We start from the raw sequence: 22,465 nt of genomic DNA, 5'->3' as shown, positions 1-22,465 counted from the left end.
GATCATTTTCTAACGAATATTGTTGGCATCTGTCTTGAGAGTCAATGGAGTGTGCTTCGGGGTGTGATAGGAATTTTATGGTCTTGGATATATGGTAATGTTCATAACTGCACATACATAGATCAACACAGGAAGACCAACCTGGAACCATTTTGATTCCTAAACTGACCAAATCCTTTCTCTGCAAGGTTAAACTGGAAAAGCCTCCCCATTGTCTCTTTCCTCACAAATCCTGTCTCAAGGATATGTCTGTTTGAATAGGGTGTGAGCCTGTGACCTGGCCCAGGAAATAAGTATTTTACCACTACAAAAGAATGGCCAGGCTCCCCAGGCAATCCAATCAAGTAACCTGCTAGACAGGAGATAAACAACAACAGGAGAAAAACAATATTAAAATTTCTGTGATGTAGGTGAGATGTATCTGAGGGGTGGTCTTAGGTTACACCCCTTCTGTGATGTATGCATAATGTTTCTGGGGGTGGTCGTGATCTAGAGGAGGGGAATTTCAAAAGTCTTTATAAGCCATTGCACAGCATTTTTGTGGGTCCTCTTCCTCTCCTGCGTGTGAGGGGATCACCCTGTTGCAACAGATTAATAAAGATCAAGCTTACTAGCTGCTTTGCTTCTCAATATTCTCTGGTTGGCCTCTGTTATTTTCTCCTACCGATAGGGAACCTATGTAAGGACTCTATATGGGCTCTTTGATACCCCATAAGGGAAAAGGGCATATTTTTATTTACAACAGGGGAGTGAAGTCAAGCCGCTGCATAGCAGCACCAAAGTGACCTCCCCGGGGTGCAAGCCTGGGCAGTGAGTATGGAGGTCCTGAGCTGTCCAGAGGACAAGACCTCCCTCTCAGCCTCACTGATGGGGTCCAAAGGAAAGCAGAGCAATACGCTTTGCACCGGCTTGGTTGCAGGAGTTGCCGGAAAGAGGTGCCATCCAGCCATCTTAGGGACTCCACTCTGGATTTGTGTAGGGTTTACTCCTTAGACCTTTCTTCTCCTGAAGTTACCCCACAAGGCAGTGGCGGTTTACCACCAGAGTTTTCCTTCTCCTAGATGGGCCACCTTCCCAGGTTAATGAGCCCCATCTGCCGCTCACTTCTTCTTTTCCTTTTTTTAAAAAGTACTTTTTATTGATTTTCACAAACAAAACAAGATTAAATAAAACTTTTACATTCAACATTTTTTGTCTTCTTATTTACCCTGCGCAGTTTTGCGCCCGAACTTCCCTCCTTCCCTGCTTCAGTTTTCCCAATTTACATCCATTCCTGCAGATTCTTAATTACATTCTATACACATCACCAGATTTATGTTAGCCCTGCTACAGTTTTTAAACTTCAACAGTTATTTCGTATATACACAACACATTTACTCCACTCCTCCTCAAACTTTGTCACTTTTTGGTCTCGAATTTTATAACTCATTTTTGCCAATTCTGCATACTCAAATAATTTCGTCTGCCACTGCATTAGGGTTGGTAACTCTTGAGATTTCTCAGCATTTTCTGACCATTGGACCCACTCTTGGTCTCATCTGCCAGAGTCTGTCGCCCCATTCAGGGGAAATCCCTAAGTCACTGAGGGTTTGAGACCCATTGGCTACCATTACAGTGGTGCCCCGCAAGACGAATGCCTCGCAAGACGGAAAACCGCTAGACGAAAGGGTTTTCCGTTTTGGAGGTGCTTCGCAAAACGAATTTCCTATGGGCTTGCTTCGCAAGACGAAAATGTCTTGCGAGTTCCTGCGGGGGGTTTTTCCTCCCCCCCCCTTTTCCCCAAGCCGCTAAGCCGCTTATCAGCTGATCCGCTAAGCCGCTTAACAGCTGATCCACTAAGCTGCTAGGCCGCTTATCAGCTGATCCGCTAAGCCGCTAAACCGCTTATCAGCTGATCCGCTAAGCCCGCTAAGCCGCTAATAGCGCTAATCCGCTAAGCCGCTAATGGGCTTCCTTCGCAAGACGAAAAAAACGCAAGACGAAGAGACTCGTGGAACAGATTCTTTTCGTCTTGCAAGGCACCACTGTACATGGTTTAGCCAGCTACTTGAAGCCATTCCCAGGGTGTGGCTACTGTCGCATGCCAATACAGTGGTACCTCGGGTTACAGATGTTTCAGGTTACATACACTTCAGGTTACAGACTCCGCTAACCCAGAAATATTACCTCAGGTTAAGAACTTTGCTTCAGGATGAGAACAGAAATCGTGCTCCGGCAGTGAGGCAGCAGCAGGAGGTCCCGTTAGCTAAAGTGGTGCTTCAGGTTAAGAACAGTTTCGGGTTAAGAACGGACCTCCGGAACAAATTAAGTTCTTAACCTGAGGTACCACTGTAGTTTCTATGAGCCACAGTCAAGTGAGATCTGAGTGCAGGGTCAGTACCAAAGGTGGGCAGATTACCCCAGAAGAAGCACGACATGTCCCTCACAAGAGTTACTATCCCTCTCCTAACATACCCTCCAACATTTCTCCAGTGAAAATATCTTCGTCCCATTCCATAATGATAATTTTACTATTTATATCCCACACATCTTACTGGGTTGCCCCAGTCACTCTGGGCAGCTTCCAACATATATAAAAACACAGTAAAACGTTAAAAAAAAACTTTCCCTATACAGGATTGCCTTCAGACGGCTTAGGGGTTGGATAACTCCATACCCTACAACATTTATCCAATGATGTTCCTTAGGGATTTCCTAAGGAAAGGTGGGGCATTCTGGGATCAAATCAGAAACCAGGACGGCTTCTCTAAATCAGGGGTGTCCCTGGAAGGGTCTGCCCTAACACCCCATAACTTCCCATAATAATGAAGATAGGATTAAAATATTTGGATAATGGGACAGAGTGGGGATTTTCTGGCTAAATATTTTTATACAGATCAACAATGTCTTACAGAACCTGTGTTAAAATTAACTGCAGTATCAAGTACAGTGGTACCTCGGTTTTCAAACGTAATCCATTCCGGAAGACCATTTGAGTTCCGAAACGTTTGAAAACCGAAAACTCAGTACGGAAGCCTCAAGATGGAAAACTCAATTCAGAAGCCATGTGGCATGTTCGACTTCCAAGGCGAGTTCGAAAACCGAGGTACCACTGTAATTGGTTTGCAATATACCAGGTCCGGCATTTCCTAAGTCAACAAAGAGTCCAAAATGGGCATTATAACATAAATTGACTCCTTTTGAAAATATTGTGCTCATTTATAATTCACTAGGTAAAGGTCTTGTTTCCCAAATTTATGGAGCACTGAACTCTCAAATGCTGTCACCTCTCACAACTTTAAAAGCACAATAGGGATAAGATCTGGGTGAGCCATTAGATTATACTTTATGAAGCAGAATATGGCTAAAGGCCCCTTCAAATCTGTCGCCGTAAGAATCCAGGAAAACACACTCAAAATCATGCGCCAATTGTATATATACCCTTTTTGAAAACTAAAATGACTAAAAACGTATCAGCTATGTGTGGTTCGTTTATTCACATGTGGTTGCAGTGCCCCAAAGTCTTTGTGTTTGGGGAAAAAAAGTTTTTCATGAAGCAGCCCTTATCACAAAACAAGATACCCCTTTGGATCCTAAATAACACTCCTATCATACCATTCAGAAACTGTCCAACAACTTTCCCACAAGGATCTCATTACTCACCCGACGACTGCAGCAAAGCTTACTATTGCAAGGTATTGGAAGACGCTAAATGTAGACCTGTTTGAGATCTGGATCTTACAACTTTAGGGCTTAAAACTAATGGATAAATTGACAGCCCCTGTCCAAGAGAGTCGAAGAGACAATGAAACCGCTACCTTTCAATCAATTTGGCATAGCTTTCTTACATATGGACTATTGATTGAACATGGTTACAGGCGTCCAGTGCCACATGGCACCTTGTGGAATGAAATCTTCATTTAAAAACTGAAAGAAAGGACTAAAAAGTTTGATCTAGGGGAATTTAATGGACACTTTGTGCTTCTGCTGGGGATTCAGGTAGTAAGCTTGTTGACTGTTGATTGTTGCTCTTTTTATAAATAAGTGGAACAATTTTTTTTTAAAGGAAAGGAAAGGAAAGGTAGCATCTCTATTAACAAAGTTCTTCAGACATTTCTATGATATAAACCAGGAATACTGGAGCCCACAGAACTCTCTCAAAATTCCAGATGTGCCCACTGGCCTCAAAAGGTGGGGGATGCTGTAGAAAGCCACCGTGAGGTGACCAGCATCCTCCTCCTCCTACCTTTGAAGGGGAAACCATAATCCCTGAATTCCTCAAATGGATCAAAGATACATTGGACTATTGCATCTTGAAGCCTTACAGTTTGTCCTCTGAACCCTAGGACAGGGGTGGACTTTGGCCATCTTTGGTAGTATGAGCAAGCCCAAAATTTGGCACCCCCAAACGGATCTTCTCAATCATGGACTTTCTCAGTTTTGCACCCCTTCGGTTCAGTGCCCTGTGCCGAGGAATGACCCATCCTGCCCTAAATCTGGCACTACCCAGGTCTCTTTCTGACAGTCTAGGAGTTATGACCAGTCTGGCCATCATCCCTTCCATTCTAGAGAGCACCAGTGGGACAGAAAATGGTCTCACCACCAACCCCATCACTCCCAGAACAGACTTCATTCAAGGGATAGATGGAGGAGTTGATCTAATCATCATGTTCTGTTGAAAGGTCTTGTTGGGTGGGGTGGGGGTGTCATGTGTCTTCACCCCTTGCCTCATGAGATGCTCATGGTCTTCCAGGACACATCTTGCCTTATAAATGGGAATGGGCTTTTTCTTCTCAGGTATGCCTTCCATGACCAGCCCTTTAAAAAACCCTGACGATCTGCCTCCTCTCTCACTCCCTACCCCACCAATAGCAGGGCTTCCTTGAGATCTCCTTCTGTGGCCACTTTTGGAACCCAATTTCCTTGCTAAAGAAGCCTCCAGACATCTCGAAAACATACCGTATTTTTTGCTCTATAAGACTCATTTTTCCCCTCCTAAAAAGTAAGGGGAAGTGTGTGCGTGCATCTTATGGGGTGAATGCAGGCTGCGCAGCTATCCCAGAAGCCAGAACAGCAAGAGGGATTGCTGCTTTCACTGCGCAGCGATCCCTCTTGCTGTTCTGGCTTCTGAGATTCAGAATATTTTTTTTCTTGTTTTCCTCCTCCAAAAACTAGGTGCATCTTATGGTCTGGTGCATCTTATAGAGTGAAAAATACGGTACTTTTGCTTCCTGAACATTTACAAAGCATCTCAGACAAGTCCATATTCACTTTGCAGCTGAGTTTGCCTGAGGTCCTTACAGTTATTTCCAAATTCTCAAAGTTAGTGTTTTGTTCCATTCCCTGAGTGGTTCGAAACTGCCCTTAAAAAAGAACGAGGCGTAAAATCCATACAGAAACACATCATTGCTTGTTTCAACTCGCTTGTGGGAGTGAAAGAAGGAAGGTCAACAACTGGAAGAATTAGAGGAACCATTGGAAATGACTATGAAAAGCAGTAGAGATATGAGAAGAGCAGAACCCTCTGAACGTCCCATTAAAAAAATTATAATTTGGCAGAATATTTGGACTATTTGATATGCATATGTATAATTTGGAATATTTAATGTGATTTGATTGGATTGTTAAAATGGAAAACTTAATAAAAATCAATTTTTGTTTTTAAAAAAAGAATGAGGCGAGGCTTCTGGCAAGAACTATATCCCTTTCTCTCTACAAAAAAAAAAGGTAATTCTCTTCCTAAAGATGTTTCCCTGGTGGCTAAGGACTATTTTGCCATTTGTTTCAGGAAATATGCCAACCGATCAGGAAGACTGAAGATCTGAAATCATGCAGAGAGCTTGTCCTTTCACAAAAAAAGTCCACCCCTGATTAACCTTCTACTGTACATTTCAGCAGCCTAGTTCAGGTAGGAAAGGTCATTCTGTTGTTGCTGTTGCTTTAACTGGTAGGCATCAATCAGAACACCTTCCTGATCTCAGTGGTGGACTTTGGACTTTAAAATTTAAGCGACGCTCTGTGCGATGCCAAAATTCTGCACCTCCCCACCTCTTACCTTCCACCTTGTTTGTTATTGTTGCAGCACCCTCTTAGCTTGGTGACCACTGTGTGTGAACCAGACACAATCCATTAAATAGAGTATCACAGCACATGGAGACTTCAATCTTTGGCCTCCAGTGATATATACCGTATTTTTTGCTCTATAGGACGCACTTTTTCTCCTCCAAAAATTAAGGGGAAATCTGTGTGCGTCCTATGGAGCGAATGCAGGCTCCTTGGCTTCAGCGAAAGCAAAGCGAAGCCTCCGAAGCGCAGAGGGAGCGCTCGGTGTGCACCGACCCCTCTCACTCTCCAGGCTTCAGGGATAGCCGCCTGAAGCCTGTGGAGTGCAGCACGAGTTCCTGCTGCGCTCCGCAGGCTTCAGGTTCCTTTCGCTGAAGCCGGGAGAGCAAGACTCTCCCGGCTTCAGCAGAGAGGGAGAGCTGTGCAGCGCCCCTTCAGCCAAGCGGGAGGAGAAATGGAAGGGGCTCCGTTTCTCCTACCGCTTCGCTGAAGGGGCGCTGAGCAGAGAGGGGGAGATTTTTTTTTCTTGTTCTCCCCCTCTAAAACAAGGTGTGTCCAATGGTCCGGTGCGTCCTATGGAGCGAAAAATATGGTAGGTGGCTGCAGCATGTGGTTCCACCATTGCAACATGGTCTTATGTTCAAAAGCAGCGTTCCTTCTGCAGACCCAAAGCTTTTCAGTTACTTTGTGTTTGTTTCTTTCTTTCTTTCTCTGATCTCCCTTTTCATTTTACTCAGCACCTGCAGCCGTAACCAGCAGTCTGTTTTACTGAGTTTGCTCTCAACCCTTCCCCAAATAAACCAACTCTTTCTCGGTTTCATCCACACTCTCCCACCGCTGTCATTTCTGTAACAGAATTTACATTTTTACTGCTTTGTCCTGCCCTTGGTTGCATGCAGATATAGTTGCGGTGGGGAAAACACACTCCAATAAAACAAATGAATCCTGTTTGTTTTACCTTTTCTGTTTAATGTGAAAAAATTTATAATCTAAGAATCAAATAAATCGTGGAAGTCGTCTTTTATAATTCATCCTTAGAACAATGTAGCAAATTGGGGGGGGGGGGAATCCTGTAAATCAGAAAAAGAATCAAAAATCCATATTATGGTGATATACAGTGGTACCTCAGGTTACAGACGCTTCAGGTTACAGACTCCGCTAACCCAGAAATAGTACCTCGGGTTAAGAACTTTGCTTCAGGATGAGAACAGAAATCGCATGGCGGCAGTGGGAGGCCCCATTAGCTAAAGTGGTACCTCAGGTTAAGAACAGTTTCAGGTTAAGAACAGACCTCCAGAACGAATTAAGTTCTTAACCCAAGGTACCACTGTACTTATTAGACAAACGAAAATATCATAAAACAACATGCAAGCTTTTGAATATTCCGTAACACTTCATTGGGTTAGATGACTTACACAGCACTTAGGGGTAGCAAAAGGAGGTAAGCTGGTAAGTGCCAGAATAGGGCTGGGCATTGAATTAAGGAACAGGATGCCAATGGGCATATGTTTGGGCCAGGAGTTTGTCAGCAGCAGCAGACAAGTTCACAGTCCTTCCATACAAAAATCCAATCCTAAACCACATCCTTTGTTCCAATAACCTGATTTAGAAAAGGGGAAAATAAGCGTTTTCTTGATGCTATTGTTAAAAGAAATTAGGTTTGGAAACACTTGTTGATAACCCAGAGATCAGCACTTTTTGGTCTAAATTCTACTCACCCCCCTCCCCACTGTAGTGCTTGTGGGGCTAGTTTAGCTAATCCCTTCCCACTTCTTTTTTACACCGTTTCTAAAGGGACGCGGGTGGTGCTGTGGGTTAAACCACAGAGCCTAGGACAGGGGTCTGCAACCCGCGGCTCCGGAGCCACATGTGGCTCTTTTACACCTTTGCTGCGGCTCCAGGGCGGATACTAGCGAGGGGAGGAGGCGCATTGTGCGCCCCGACACTCCCCACTGTGGCAGGCGCTGTACTGGCTGTGACGTCGCATGGGGGTGGTGCGTACGTTAGTCACACACTGTCCCGACGTCACCTTCCCGCCCGCCCACCCACCCGCTACATTGTAAGGGGCATGTATGCTGGTCACTGCATTGAAAGGGGGAATGTACGTTGGTCACTGTTCTGAAGTGGAGTGAAGAACACACACACACACAAAGGTAACTTGTTAATTTAACGTTTATTTCTATGAGGAGTAGTAATTCTGAGGGGTCAAACAAAGAAATAATAAAAAAGTGACAAAAAGGTTATTTTTATAATGACGAGTTTTGCGGCCCCCAGTTTTTTTTTCCTTCGGAAACAGGTCCAAGTGGCTCTTTTTGTCTTAAAGGTTGCAGACCCCTGGCCTAGGACTTGCCGATCAGAAGGTCGGTGGTTCAAATCCCCACAATGGGGTGAGCTCCCGTTGCTCGGTCCCTGCTCCTGCCAACCTAGCAGTTCGAAAGCACGTCAAAGTGCAAGTAGATAAATAGGTACCACTCTGGCGGGAAGGTAAACGGCGTTTCCATGTGCTGCTCTGGTTTGCCAGAAGCGGCTTAGTCATGCTGGCCACATGACCCGGAAGCTGTACGCCGGCTCCCTTGGCCAATAAAGAGAAATGAGCGCTGCAACCCCAGAGTCGGCCACGACTGGACCCAATGGTCAGGGGTCCCTTTACCTTTAACATGTGCCTAAGGATGCTTGCTTTGGGAGTCAGGTCCTGTCCCTGCCCCGCCCCATGTCCTTTAAGCTGCAAGGAAGCAGTATCCTTCAAAATTGAAAGGCTCATCTGCCACCTATAGGACTCTTCTATTACCTGCAGAGCAAGAGGGGTCAGGTGGCAGCTGTCCTCCAGAAGTTTATGACAAGCTGTTGCCAGGCATTTGCTTCTTCTGCAGTTAGAACAATGGCTCTCAGCCCATGTGCCCCCATACAACAACCTTGGAACAGGAGATCTAGCCTGATACAGCATCAGAGGATCACAGTCACATCCTTCCTCCTCCACCAATTTTGTTATGAAGTTAGCCACAAACCAATGCAGCAACCCAGCCAATTGCCCTCTTTATTTCCCCAGAATTCCTGGAAGCATTTTTTTTAATATAAAAAAATAAATCTGATTATGGTTATTAATATTTGCATTTCTATCCCACCTTTTTTTCTCTCCAAGGAACTTAAAGTGGTGCACATAGTTTCCCCCCTCCTCATTTAATCTGCACAACAACCCTGTGAGGAAGGTTAGGCTGAATTGCACAATGGTAGCAATGGGTTTGTAGAGACAAGTCTCATGGTACCTTTAAAACTAACACTTTATTTATTTATTTATGCATTTATTCATTCATTTATTCATTCATTCACTTATTTCATGAGCTTTATACCACGCTTGATTGTTTAAAAACAAAACCCCTCAAAGTGGTTTACAAAATGAAGATGAGACAATAAAATTACACTCTTACTTTAAACCCGCTGGAAATGACCGCTGGGAGGAGTGCAGAAAAAAAGAAACGCATCTATATCAGCGAAACTGGCTGCCTTCATCTGCCTCACCCGCAATTAAACATGTCTCTCTCATCTACAGCCACAGCAGGCGCTGTGATTCTCCAGTGGTTTGACTTTACCCACCCTGCCATGGCGCACTCTTCCATTGCCTCTCAAGGCAGACGGATGCCAGCAACTGCAAACTATAATTATAAAGAAATAAATAAACTGGATGCTTGCTTTGCTGCCTGTTAAGCCAGGAAGGGAGGAGAGGGGAGTGAGCTACTAGGGAAGAAAGCGCAAGAGGGTTGGAGGGATTCTGGCTATCACTGGGGAAGAGAGGAGAGAATTTAAAGTCAGAACTTATAAGGCAATGTTTTAGGACCAACATTAGCTTTCTTTGCTTCTGTATGTGTGTTAGTTATAGAAGTTGAGATCCACCACACCCCTTCTCTTCCTAATGGACTGGGGAGCTTTTGCAAAGTGGAGAGTCTTATTTCCTTTATGCCGCAACCCAAAAACACTTTCTAGGGAGTAAGACTGCAACCCTGTATATATCATTTACCTAGGAGTAAGTACCAAGGAAAGGTGTGGGGCTTACATCTGCGAAGATATGTAAAGGCTTGCACTCCTGTAAGTCCTATGGAGACTGAGAGTTGCAAACTTAAGCCCCTTTGAGCACAATAGCTCTTTCTTATGAGTAAGCATGGGACACGGGTGGCACTGTGGGTTAAACCACAGAGCCTAGGACTTGCCAATCAGAAGGTCGGCGGTTCAAATCCCCGCGACGGGGTGAGCTCGCGTTGCTCGGTCCCTGCTCCTGCCCACCTAGCAGTTCGAAAGCACGTCAAAGTGCAAGTAGATAAATAGGTACCACTCCAGTGGGAAGGTAAATGGCATTTCCGTGCGCTGCTCTGGTTCGCCAGAAGCGGCTTAGTCATGCTGTCCACATGACCCGGAAGCTGTACGCCGGCTCCCTCGGCCAATAAAGCGAGATGAGCGCCGCAACCCCAGAGTCGGCCACGACTGGACCTAATGGTCAGGGGTCCCTTTACCTTTACCTTTATGAGTAAGCATACATGTATAGGATTGGACTATAAATACATTTAAAGAGATGTTCTTGATTTCTTATCACACCGAAACTCAAGTATCACATTGTTTTATTTGGCCACATGTATAGCTGACATTCTTGAAGTCAAGAATGTTAAATCTCTCATCATTTCCCCAAATTGCAAAAAAGGACATAACTTGACAGCTGAGTACCTGGAAATCAGGTTAAGGAACAGCGATTAATTTTCCCCCTTTGCTGCTTATTTAGGTGTTATCTGTTTTTTTCACTGAGGAGCAATCTATACATAGGAACTGAAGCAACAATTTTAAAGGACTTGCATTCTAATCCTTTAACTCTCTTGTTATGGTTATTGTCCAGTTTCAACAAATAAAAATATTAATGACAAAACCGCTCGTTGTTTGGATTTCTGCTGTTTCTGTATAAGCTCACCACCTTGTTTATTGGCATGTTTGAAATAAAGAACTACTTTTTAATATGAGTATGTGCAGACTGTCATTCATTTATACATACATCAAAGCAATTCAGTACTACATAACACCACCTTTGAACCTGCCAGCATTTCCAGCTTAAAAAAAACGAACTTTTATTTTATTTTAAACACATATCTTTTCCTACAGAATTGTGCTCATCCCATGAAAATGTGTTTAGCATCAGGGTAGCAGAAGCATGCTACATTTTATACCTGTAATGTGCTGTGGCTTAAGTGAGTTTAAAATGCTAAACTGCACGTGTTCAGAGTATTTCTTTCTTTCATCTTTCAGATAAGTTTGGCAAAGAAGTTTGGTTGGTTTGTTTTTTGCTCTAGAGTCTAGCATTTTGCAGCAGCGGAAAAGCTGTAAAACGTGGAAGCTTGATAGGTTTCCCAATTGAAGCAACACACATTTTAACATGCTTTAATTCTTCCTGGGGAGTCAGCTCCCCTCCTCTTTCAATTAACGTGCATTCACCACCAATCACAAGTTATGTTCACGAGTGTGCGACCAGAAACCTCCGCTCCATTTCTCGTTATCAGCCATTTATGCCTTTAAAAATAGAAGGTGAGAGTTTTTCCCGGCTTTAATAAAGCACTTAGTATCCTGTACAAACCATCTGGTGTCTGAGTAAGTCTTAAGTCATACAAAGTGATGCTGGTTAATTTCATAGGATGACTGGCCTTAGGGCAGCCCCAAATTGGAGCTGAAAAGTATCTCTTTATTTACAGAATCATGAATTATCAAAAATTCCTGCAGCATGCACTCCCCTCGACCCATCCCAAAGGCAGCCACCGATGTTTGCTGCTTCTCATGGCAACCCAATCACTGCTTAGACTCCAGGAAACAGAAGCGGTCTCATCCTATACCTGGGGGAAAGCGTGGATGCTGGGAAGACCTCAGGCCACTGGACTGCCTATGGGGATGCTTATGTAAAGAACTGCATTTCAGAGGCGTGCCTTCCCTTAAAACAAACCCAAGGCCAACTACACCTGCCGGTGGCTTTGGCTTACTCCGATCTCACTCAGCCTCTACTCCGGCTTCAAACCAGCTTGGCAGCGGAGCGAAAGAGGAACGCCCAGTCAATTGATCTGGGCTGGAGGAACCCGAGGACGGAGCTTCTCCCTTCGCCTCCGGCTGGAGGGGCGGGGTCCCGATGGAAGGCGGGTCTCTATAAAGCTAGACTCGCAGGGCGCCCCCCGCAAGAAAACTCTGGCCGCCGCTGCTGTTGCTGCGCGTTTTGGAGAGGAGCCTGCGGCGCTTTGGTGAGTGGAGCGCGGAGGCGAAGGGAGGCTGCGCTTTCGCCTTCTCCTTCTCCTCCTTCTCCGGAGGAAAGCTCCCCCTACGAGCTTGAAAGCCGAGCTTTGCCCATTTGGCATAGGGAACAGAGGGTGTGTTTTTTTGTGGGGTGCGACCCCCCTTTGAGCCTCTATATGCCAAGTAAATAGCAGGAAGCCTGGGTGGCTGAAGGGACGCGAGCGCTACTACTGGGTGCCAGCCGCCGCTCCCCCCAACTGCTGCGCCCTGTTAATGCGCGCTCCCTGCAAACAGAAAGCTAGCGCATCAGGGAAAGAAGGGGTTGCGTGGGTTTTTGCTGTCTGGTTCGCTCCGCTTTCCTGCTTGCATGGAGTTTTTAATAGAGGAAGCCTGGGAAATTGCGGGTCTTCCCATCCGCACGACCGTCCCTGCACTCGTATGCGGTCTGTTCTTATTCCAACGCCTTGCTCTGCTGTGACACACATTCTTCAAGATGCGGCTTGTTTCCCTAAATGCAATCTACTTGGGAGTAAGGGCCACCGAAATTGCTGTGGCATGCTTCTGAGTAAACGCACGCAATAATGTTAGGAGTCTTTTCCCTGTTTTTTAAAGGGGAGGAAGCCCCAGTAGTGACAGGGTCTTAGTCAGCTAAAAACCGCAAGCAAGTTCTTTTGTTTCACAGCCCCCTTGCATATCTCTTTTCTTCACACCAAGTTAAATAGAAAAGGGGTGTGGAGAAGAGACCAAGAAAAGTTCGTGATGGGTCTTTAGTTCAGAGCGGGGAACTTGGGACGCTCCAAATGTTACTGGAGGTACAAACTTAATCACAAAGACATTGCAAAACTGCCTTGAAAACACCAGAAAAAGTTTCCATGTTGTTATTGAGTGTCCTATCACTAACTAGGTCTGGTTGAAATATGTAACTTAACCTTTGGTTGCCACAGCAGTAACACTGTTAGCACACATTCAAGACTAAGCCGGGTCTGGTACGGTTTCAAATTGTATGAGGGCCAGTCTGTTAAAATTCCTGCATATGGGGGTGGACTAGATGACTCTGGGTGCCCCTTCCAACTTTGATTCCTTTTCCCACTGGGGCACAGGCCACATGTGATAGAAAGCTTGTAGGTGCGTGGGGTTTTTGTTTTGTCTTACTATGGCAGTTAAGGAAGCACCTGCCACTCCGTTCCTGTTCGTTTCTCTAATTTCGAAAATGCCCTGAAAAGAGTTCTGAAACTTGCCTGGTTGTGAACAGAAATTATGACGGAGTGGGCAAAGCTTGCACAATAATATGTTGATATCTCAGGGCCGTAAGGCTCTTGGCTTTCCCCCTTTTGTTCCTAAAAAGGCTGCCTCCTGTTTTCCCTGCATCTTGTTTCTGGGTCTCGCTAGCCTTTTGCTTCTGCCGCTAACCAGCCCTCTTTTGAAGGGTCTGGCTATATAGAGAACTGTTGCCATTCCTAGGTGTGACCGGGAGTGGTTAAGAGGCAGGGAAAGGCATCCCATTTGTGTACCTAGCACCCATATAGACATTAGGGTTTCTTCCTTGCTCTTATTTCCCCCTGCCTCAATTAGCCATGTGGGTTAAACCACAGAGCCTAGGACTTGGCAATCAGAAGGTCGGCGGTTCGAATCCCCGCGACGGGGTGAGCTCCTGTTGCTCGGTCCCTGCTCCTGCCAACCTAGCAGTTTGAAAGCATGCCAAAAAGTACAAGTAGATAAATAGGTACCACTCCAGCGGGAAAGTAAATGGCGTTTCCGTGCGCTGCTCTGGTTCGCCAGAAGCGGCTTAGTCCTGCTGGCCACATGACCCGGAAGCTGTATGCCAGCTCCCTCGGCCAGTAAAGTGAGATGAGCGCTGCAACCCCAGAGTCAGCCACGACTGAACCTAATGGTCAGGGATGCCTTTACCTTTAAATAAGACTTGCAAGCCACAGGTGGGTGTTACAGTTCTACCTCCCCTGTGTTCAGCTGCCAAGTACTGGAAAACTGCATTTCCCTGTGCTTCTAACTAAGTACTTCCAACCTTGCACAAAGGATCACTGCCTGAACATCTATCTGGCACTGCCATTACAGTACACATTGGTGAAGCCTCGTCTCTGTGACATGCTGGGTTGGTTTGTTCAAACTAGCAGTAGCATGTAAAATGGCAGTCCATGTGCATTGCACATCCAGTGTTCATGTGCCTGCACCTGTGAAGGGGGAGAGGGTTTAGCATGTATATTGATTTTGTCCTCAGTCAGTGCCCAAGCCCAAGTCAGAGTCTAATCGTCTGACTGGCAACAAGGATACTAAAATATATTTTTTCCAAGTAGCAGGTCCTTTGGAGAGGGCACCCAACACCAGTTTCCCTCTTTAAAATATTTCAAAGGTTTTAAAAGCAACATTTGGAGCAAAACAACACCACCACCATACTGTAATTGGACATGGAAGAAATTATAATAAAATAGGGTGTGGGAGAAAAGAGGAGAGGTTCTGTGTTGTCAGGTATTCTTCCTGTCAAGATGTTGTGGTATGTGAACTTCTGCATCTTAGTAAATTAATGAGCTCTGGATTGTTGACTGGGACTCTCTAGAAACTGCCCTCGTGCAGTAGTTGTGTGGTAGAGAATGCTCAAACTCCAAAGAACTCAGCCATAGTAACTAAATCCGGAATATAGGGATTTGTGTGGTGAGGGAGGGAGGGGTGGTGGTGGTGTGGGATAATTGGGGGGGGGATAGACAGAGAAAAGGTAATGAGACCGTAAATCTAAGGTGCAACCCTATTCTATATTCAGAGTATTTTAAGGGAAGGTGTTTGTATTCCTGACAACAAATGAGCAGTCCTTGCATTTGCTGCTTTGAACATTTAGAAAGCTTGGGAGATAAAATGTAAAAGCTTAGAATATACTGCAGATAAACTGACTTCAAAGGAAGGTCAACACAGTCCATCCTTCCATTGGTATTAATGGAGCTAACCTGGGTGACTTGGACTGAACCTGTGAACCACAGCAAGTCTGGTGGTGCACAGAATAAGTTGCCAGGCTCCCAGCTCTTTCCATGAAGGGCTTCCCAAACCAACTGCAGTCTCTCATATTTGCTGTACCCTGTTGGTGTAACTGGATGGTCTGATTAACATGTTCTTTTCCTCCCCCCCTTCTTTTTTTTTAGTTACTTAAAAGATCAATCTACAATGGCAGACAACAGACCAAATGCTGATTCCTTGTCCCGCAGTGTGCTCAGCTGGGATCAGGTCAGTCGTCTTCATGAGGTCCTGTCCGAGGTGCTGCCAATTCACGGAAGAGGCAACTTTCCGACTCTGAAAATAACTCTGAAGGATATTGTCCAAACTGTTCGCCGCAGGCTAAGTGAAGCAAACATTAAGGTGCACGACGTCCGTCTGAATGGTTCCGTGGCAGGTCACGTCTTGGTCAAAGACAATGGACTGGGTTGTAAGGATCTAGACCTTATCTTTCAAGTATGTCTCCCAAGTGAGACCGAGTTCCAGTTGGTCAGAGATGTGGTTTTGCAGTCCCTCTTAAAATTCTTGCCTGAAGGTGTCAACACCGTGAAAATTAGCCCCATGACCCTTAAGGAAGCCTATATTGAGAAGCTGGTGAAGGTGTGCACCGATATTGACCGATGGAGTCTAATCTCTCTCTTCAACAAGCATGGCAGGAATGTAGAGCTCAAGTTTGTGGATCGTATAAGGCGGCAGTTTGAATTTAGCGTGGACTCTTTTCAGATAATACTAGACTCTCTGCTCTTCTTCTATGATTGCTCAGAGAACCCAATGTGTGAGCATTTCCACCCAACTGTGATTGGAGAAAGCATGTATGGTGACTTTGAGGCAGCCTTGGATCACCTGAAGAACAGGCTGATAGCCACCAAGAACCCTGAGGAGATCCGAGGAGGAGGTCTCTTGAAGTACAGCAATCTGCTTGTGAGGGACTTCAAGCCCATGGACAAAGAGGAGATAAAAACCCTCGAGCGTTACATGTGTTCTAGGTTCTTCATAGACTTCCCAGACATTCTAGAGCAGAAACGCAAGTTGGAGACATACCTCCTGAACCACTTTGCCGAAGAGGACAGAAGCAAATATGACTACCTAATGACCTTGCGCGAAGTAGTCAACGAGAGTACGGTGTGCCTCATGGGACATGAGCGAAGGCAGATATTGAACCTCATCTCCCTTCTGGCGCTCAGAGTGCTGGTAGAGCAAAACCTCATCCCCAATGCCACCAATGTCACCTGCTACTACCAGCCAGCTCCATATACCAGTGATGCAAACTTCAGCAGCTACTACGTTGCAGATACATATGGCCAGTCTCATCCTACCTGGCTGCCTTGTAACTGATTTTGAGCTTCCTATTTTTCAAAGCCCCCCAACCAACTCACACCAATCGAATGGCTCCTGGTTCTCTTTCCTCATTCCTTAAATAGCCTTGGTCAACCCATAGAGTGGGCCTCATCTTTCCTAGTTTCCTTGCCTCTCCTCTCCTCTCCCCGGGAGAACTGTCCTAATTCTGTTCCCCAAAACTTCTTAAAACTGAAGATAGAAAGATGCTGTTGGGACAAAGCCAGAGCAGTAGTAACTGCTTGATTGCTTCCATGCCATGTTGTCTTCTGAAGTTTGAATTAAGTTATCTTTGCAAATAATGAGGATTAGGCTGATATGACTATGGAAGATCATAGCTACAGTCCTGTATGACATTAGGCTGTTCAAAGTCAATAGGACTGAAGCAGCTTCTGAACTGTATACAGGACTGAAGCCGTTTTCTTTTCCGTCAGAAAGTCTTAAATTAGCAGTTGACTCATTGCTGCTGTAGCAGGACTAAAGAATTAATTTCAGTTTGGAGAGGATAATGACGTCTGCCAAAACTGTCCCTTTTAGTTTAAAGAAAATAAGGCTATCCTAAATTACATGATGCAGGAATTCTAAGAACCCAAGTCAAGCTTTTTTTTAAAAAAAAAAAGCAAAGTACTAGAAAATATATGGTAATTATGAAACTTAAGTTTAATATATTATTTTCCACTGGTGTTTGGACTGACCTGCCAGGGAAATATGGAATACTCCTGCCCCCCCCCCCCGAGTTCAGCTGAAACTGCAAGATGTTCCTAAGTCTCTGATGTCACAAGTCTGATCAGTAGGAAACTGGGGTGGCTTTACTTTGTTATGTTTATGTACTGTACCATTGGCTTGTAAGTGTGCATAGTTAGGGATTTCTAGAGTACAGCAGTATTGTTGAAGACAAATTGGTAAAAAACCTCACTTGAAATAATTGTTCCAAGCTTGCGGATGGCCTGGGCTGGAAGAGGGTTTCTATAACATGGATTTTCTTGTTTCAGGGGGATTCCCCTTGAAAAATGGGTTCATTAATAATTATTTTTTTAAGTATCATTTATTTTAAAATGATATTTTTGGCCAAAGGTCAGTTGTGTCCCGTCCCCCCCCGCAAGCCTCAAAGTATATAAGTGGGTCTGTTCTCACATGTGGTGTTTAAAGAGCCTGCCTTTAAGAAAGGATCCTGCAAAGAAGTCCTGTTAAAAGGTAACATGGTGTAGACTAGAGATATGGAAGACCCAGAAAAAAATTGGAAAAATTGGGGGCCTTCACATTGCTAGTGCAAAAGATCAGTGTTATGGTTGGCAATGTTGATTTGCACTTCAGTTAAAGGAATCCATGTTTTGATGAACTGTCACAGGTATGGGAAATGCAAATAGTGGGTCCCAGCAGAAGTCTTGAAATTTGTCTATCAAATTCAAAAGGCAGTAAAAGAAAAACAACAAGAATCTCTTGGGCTGTCCACGGTGTTCCTATAGTCGAAAGGCCAGCCACCTACTTAATAGGCGAACTTTCTGTACATTTCCCCCCAAAGGAAACTAAGCTAAGGTTAGGCGTGGGATCGTGATGGAAATACTTACCTGGGAAGCACACCGTGTTTGGATGGCATTGAGTTAATGAGGAATAGTACTTGGCCCCCTTCTCATTTAACCGTTCAAAACAAGAGGGCAGAGGGTTTACTTACTCTTAGTACTGCTACTTCTGCAACACAGAGATAAACACTATCTGTAGCCATGCAGATGTCGCTGGCTGTTCGAAAGCAGCAGCACCTTGAGTGAAGTAGTAGTTGAACAAAACTGATAAGCAGGGAAGTATAGGGCTTGTGATTTGAGTGCCAAGGACTTGTCGGTTTCAATTGCTCTTGGCCATTCTACACATTTTTTGCTGAGTAATTTCAGACTGCCTGAATGTTTCTTGACTGTGCACTTCTGCCTATACATTGATCTGCCTGTAGATCCAGACACATACTTACTCTTAATGTAAAGACCTACAAACTGCAGGATTCCTTCCTTTCACATGGCTGTGTCTTGGGGGAGGGGGAGGAACAGAAAGAAGGATCGTATTAAGTGCGGCTACAGCAACAAAGCAAAATTTAGATTCCCCCCCCCCCCCCAGCACTGAACTCAAAGTTGAAATGGACTATAATCTTAAGAGTAGCATTTCTTTACACTGGGAGAAACCTTTTCCGCGCACGTCTGGTAAATATGTATTTCTTTAAATTGTAAACCTAATGTCAGTTGCCAGATGAGCAGCTTTTCGGAGCGCTACCGATGCGTATCTTATTTTGGTTTCCTTAAGGTGAAAAATAAAGTCTGTCAACTTAAACATGACTCTTGTTGTTCTTCCTCCCCTCCCCCCTCATTAAGGGGTTTTCCAATGGCAGCTTAATTTATAATTCCTCCACACATCCCTTGCCCAGGTCAAATATCAACTTTAGTTCTTTAGTACCTTAGGTTGGAGAAAGATGTGGAACCAGCTTGCCTATTGACTTCTCAAGGGTAGTGACTTTTTTTCCTACCAGCCAGGCTGTTAACTCCTTACACAGTATGTATAAGCTAAACAAGCTGTAGCTTAGGGCCCCACTGTCTTGCCCCCACAAAAAAAATTAAAGAAAAAAAGCCTGGATGTACATTTCCCAAATATAAGATAAAAAACAAATAAAATAAAACCTACATATAGCAACAGTGTTTGTGTTATGTAGGCTCCTATGATGTAAATAATGGGCCCCGCCTGCTAGCCTGCTCCCTAAAATATCACTGGTTTGCTCATTTCTATATATAGGCTGCCAACATTCTGCATGTGCAAATGGCTTTAGATACCTATTAGGTCCATAAATTACCATATAGCATATATCCAACACAAAAAACAGCGACAATTTGTTGTTGACAAAGCACAGCTGGACATATAAAAGGGCCCCATTACCTTCAGTAGCTTAGGGCCTCATCAAACCTAAATCCAGCCCTGATTAAGATACTAACATGACCACCACAGTGCCCTGTTGTTGTTGTTGTTGTTGCTTAGTCATTTAGTTGTGTCCGACTCTTCGTGACCCCCTGGACCGGAGCATGCCAGGCACTCCTGTCCTCCACTGCCTCCCGCAGTTTGGTCAAACTCATGCTGGTAGCTTCGAGAACACTGTCCAACCATCTTGTCCTCTGTCGTCCCCTTCTCCTTGTGCCCTCCATCTTTCCCAACATCAGGATCTTTTCCAGGGAGTCTTCTCTTCTCATGAGGTGGCCAGAGTCTTGGAGCCTCAGCTTCAGGAGCTGTCCTTCCAGTGAGCACTCAGGGCTGATTTCCTTCAGAATGGAGAGGTTTGATCTTCTTGCAGTCCATGGGACTCTCAAGAGTCTCCTTCAGCACCAGAATTCAAAAGCATCAATTCTTCGGCGATCAGCCTTCTTGATGGTCCAGCTTTCACTTCCATACATCACTACTGGGAAAACCATAGCTTTAATAATACGGACCTTTGTTGGCAAGGTGTCCACAGTGCCCTAGATTTCACAAAAAACTGTCTCTCCCATCAAGGCCTATGAGACATTAATTCCAGAGCAGCCTGAATAAAAACAATCAATAGTGCTCTAAGTTAATATTGGTCCCTGTTAAGTCATTATTCATTTACTTTATTGTGTTCATATCACACCCTGGGGTGTATGGGGTGCTGGCGGGGTAGTACCTCTGGTGGGAGACACATCATGCTCCTTCTGGGCTTGGTTGTCCACCTTTGGTCCCCATCCTGCACTCAACTCTCACCTGTGGCTTCTTGAAGCTGTTAGCATTCCTCAGGGACCACGCCCCAGAAAGCAAACCCAAATGTGTATTATAGATTATAACGCAGAAATACCTGACTTCTGTATGTTTTGTGTTAATTTTCCCTTCAAGAGAAACATCACATTTTCTGATTGTAAAAAACAGAGTTTTGGTCTTAGTTCTCAGTATGATGGGGATCTTATTTCTTCCCCACATACAATGTTTCTCCATACCCAAAAAAACCACCCCCCAAATCTCCTTGCTGCTAGAAAACTAGGATGACAACTAGGCTAGAACCACTCTCTCTGAAATCCAGTTTTGTATGGGGAAGGGATGTTGTGTCTGCTGGGCAATTGTGTTCGGGGCATAGCTGGACAATCTCCAACCTGTATTTTAAATGGTATAGCCCACATAGGGATTCTCAGGTCCACTGATAACTAGATTCTGGTAAGATTACCGTATTTTTTGTTCTATAAGATGCACCAGACCATAAGACCCACCTAGTTTTTGGAGGAGGAAAACAAGAAAAAATATATATTCTGAATCCCAGAAGCCAGAACAGCAAGAGGGATCACCACGCAGTGAAAGCAGCAATCCCTCTTGCTGTTCTGGCTTCTGGGATAGCTGTGCAGCCTGCTTTCGCTCCATAAGACGCACACACATTTCCCCTTACTTTTTAGGAGGGAAAAAGTGAGTCTTATAGAGCAAAAAATACGGTAGGTTGTTGCATTATTATTTTTTGGTAGATTGCCCATGTTTCTGTTTGATAGCTGAGGCGAGAATAACCTTACAGCTTTCAGAACGGTTTGTTCTGAAAGGCTCAGAAGCAAACACCCCTCCCCCCTCATTCTGGTTTCAAACAGCTGTTGGTTTCAGCCCAGCACACCCTGAATATAATTACATTAGTGTTTAGAATGTTAGGCACAAATGTAGTTCTGAATTCAAACTGGTACAGAAGTAGTTTTACTTCTGGCTTGTCACGTGTGTTTTCCGAGAACATATATTGGAAAGCGTGCATGTTTTATTGCCCTGGATAAAAACAGAGGCTGCAGAACATGTAAATGAAGCTTGCCCACTCCATCATGGTGTGTAAAATTCAAAGTAAACGTCTCTGCACCTAGATAGGCAGCTCAGAGAGATTTTCTCTAAATGTCAGTTATGCATAACTGAATAGAGAACACCAGTTTGCATACGGTAACATACATGTAAAGGTGCAAACTTAGAAACAATTGCTGCAATTGAAATATAATTCCTCTAACCATAATGGACTCATGTGCTTGCTTAGTCTGACATCCAGGTTTGTTAACTGTTGCTGCTTAGCAATTTCAGACAAAAACGCCCAGGCCAGGGGGATGGACCAGAAAACCTGGGGGAAGAAACCCCTTTTCCCCAGATGTCCTTCCAATGGAGAAAAACTGAGGTAAAATGAAGCAATGTTTCCTTTTTCAGAATGAGCGTAATACTTCTTCAAGTCACAGCTCCCGGTTATGCTAAAAGCCTAGGATGAGAGCTAATGGTTAGGAATTGCCTCCTGACACCTAGAAATCCTTCTCAAGGGTTTTGAAGGAGGGAGTTACTGGGGCTTAGAGAAGATGCCCTTCACCTAAGAAGAGGGCCCCTGGCTGGCCCCAGACATTTTGCTGCCTGAAGCAGAAGAGCAAATGCAGCCCCTCCTGGCATTAAGGTGCTGTTGTTGTTGTTGTTTAGTCGTGACCGACTCTTCGTGACCCCCTGGACCAGAGCACGCCAGGCACTCCTGTCTTCCACTGCCTCCTGCAGTTTAGTCAAACTCATGCTGGTAGCTTCAAGAACACTGTCCCACCATCTCGTCCTCTGTCGTCCCCTTCTCCTTGTGCCCTCCATCTTTCCCAACATCAGGGTCTTTTCCAGGGAGTCTTCTCTTCTCATGAGGTGGCCAAAGTACTGGAGCCTCAGCTTCAGGATCTGTCCTTCCAGTGAGCACTCAGGGCTGATTTCCTTCAGAATGGAGAGGTTTGATCTTCTTGCAGTCCATGGGACTCTCAAGAGTCTCCTCCAGCACCAGAATTCAAAAGCATCCATTCTTTGGCGATCAGCCTTCTTGATGGTCCAGCTCTCACTTCCATAC

The 22,465-nt window shown here is 44.8% G+C and overlaps 1 protein-coding gene and 1 long non-coding RNA gene across 2 annotated transcripts; one reads left to right on the top strand and one right to left on the bottom strand.

Moving 5' to 3' along the window:
• Positions 1–15,456: 15,456 nt before the first annotated feature.
• Positions 15,457–16,620, top strand: TENT5C (terminal nucleotidyltransferase 5C; the record flags this gene model as incomplete). The annotated part of the gene is made up of 1 exon (XM_083481905.1): positions 15,457–16,620. One exon carries the CDS (start codon positions 15,457–15,459, stop codon positions 16,618–16,620), a length of 1,164 nt encoding a protein of 387 aa, XP_083338031.1.
• Positions 16,621–17,233: 613 nt separating this feature from the next.
• LOC310696496 lies at positions 17,234–18,933 on the bottom strand. The gene is made up of 2 exons (XR_014520570.1): positions 18,625–18,933; positions 17,234–18,552 (listed from the first exon to the last, which is right to left on the bottom strand). It is a non-coding gene; the product is annotated as an uncharacterized lncRNA (long non-coding RNA).
• Positions 18,934–22,465: the final 3,532 nt, after the last annotated feature.

The sequence above is a fragment of the Podarcis liolepis genome (assembly GCF_965112155.1).
Source record: "Podarcis liolepis genome assembly, chromosome: 17".
Taxonomy (NCBI): domain Eukaryota; kingdom Metazoa; phylum Chordata; class Lepidosauria; order Squamata; family Lacertidae; genus Podarcis; species Podarcis liolepis.
This window is presented reverse-complemented; position numbering and strand designations above follow the sequence as displayed.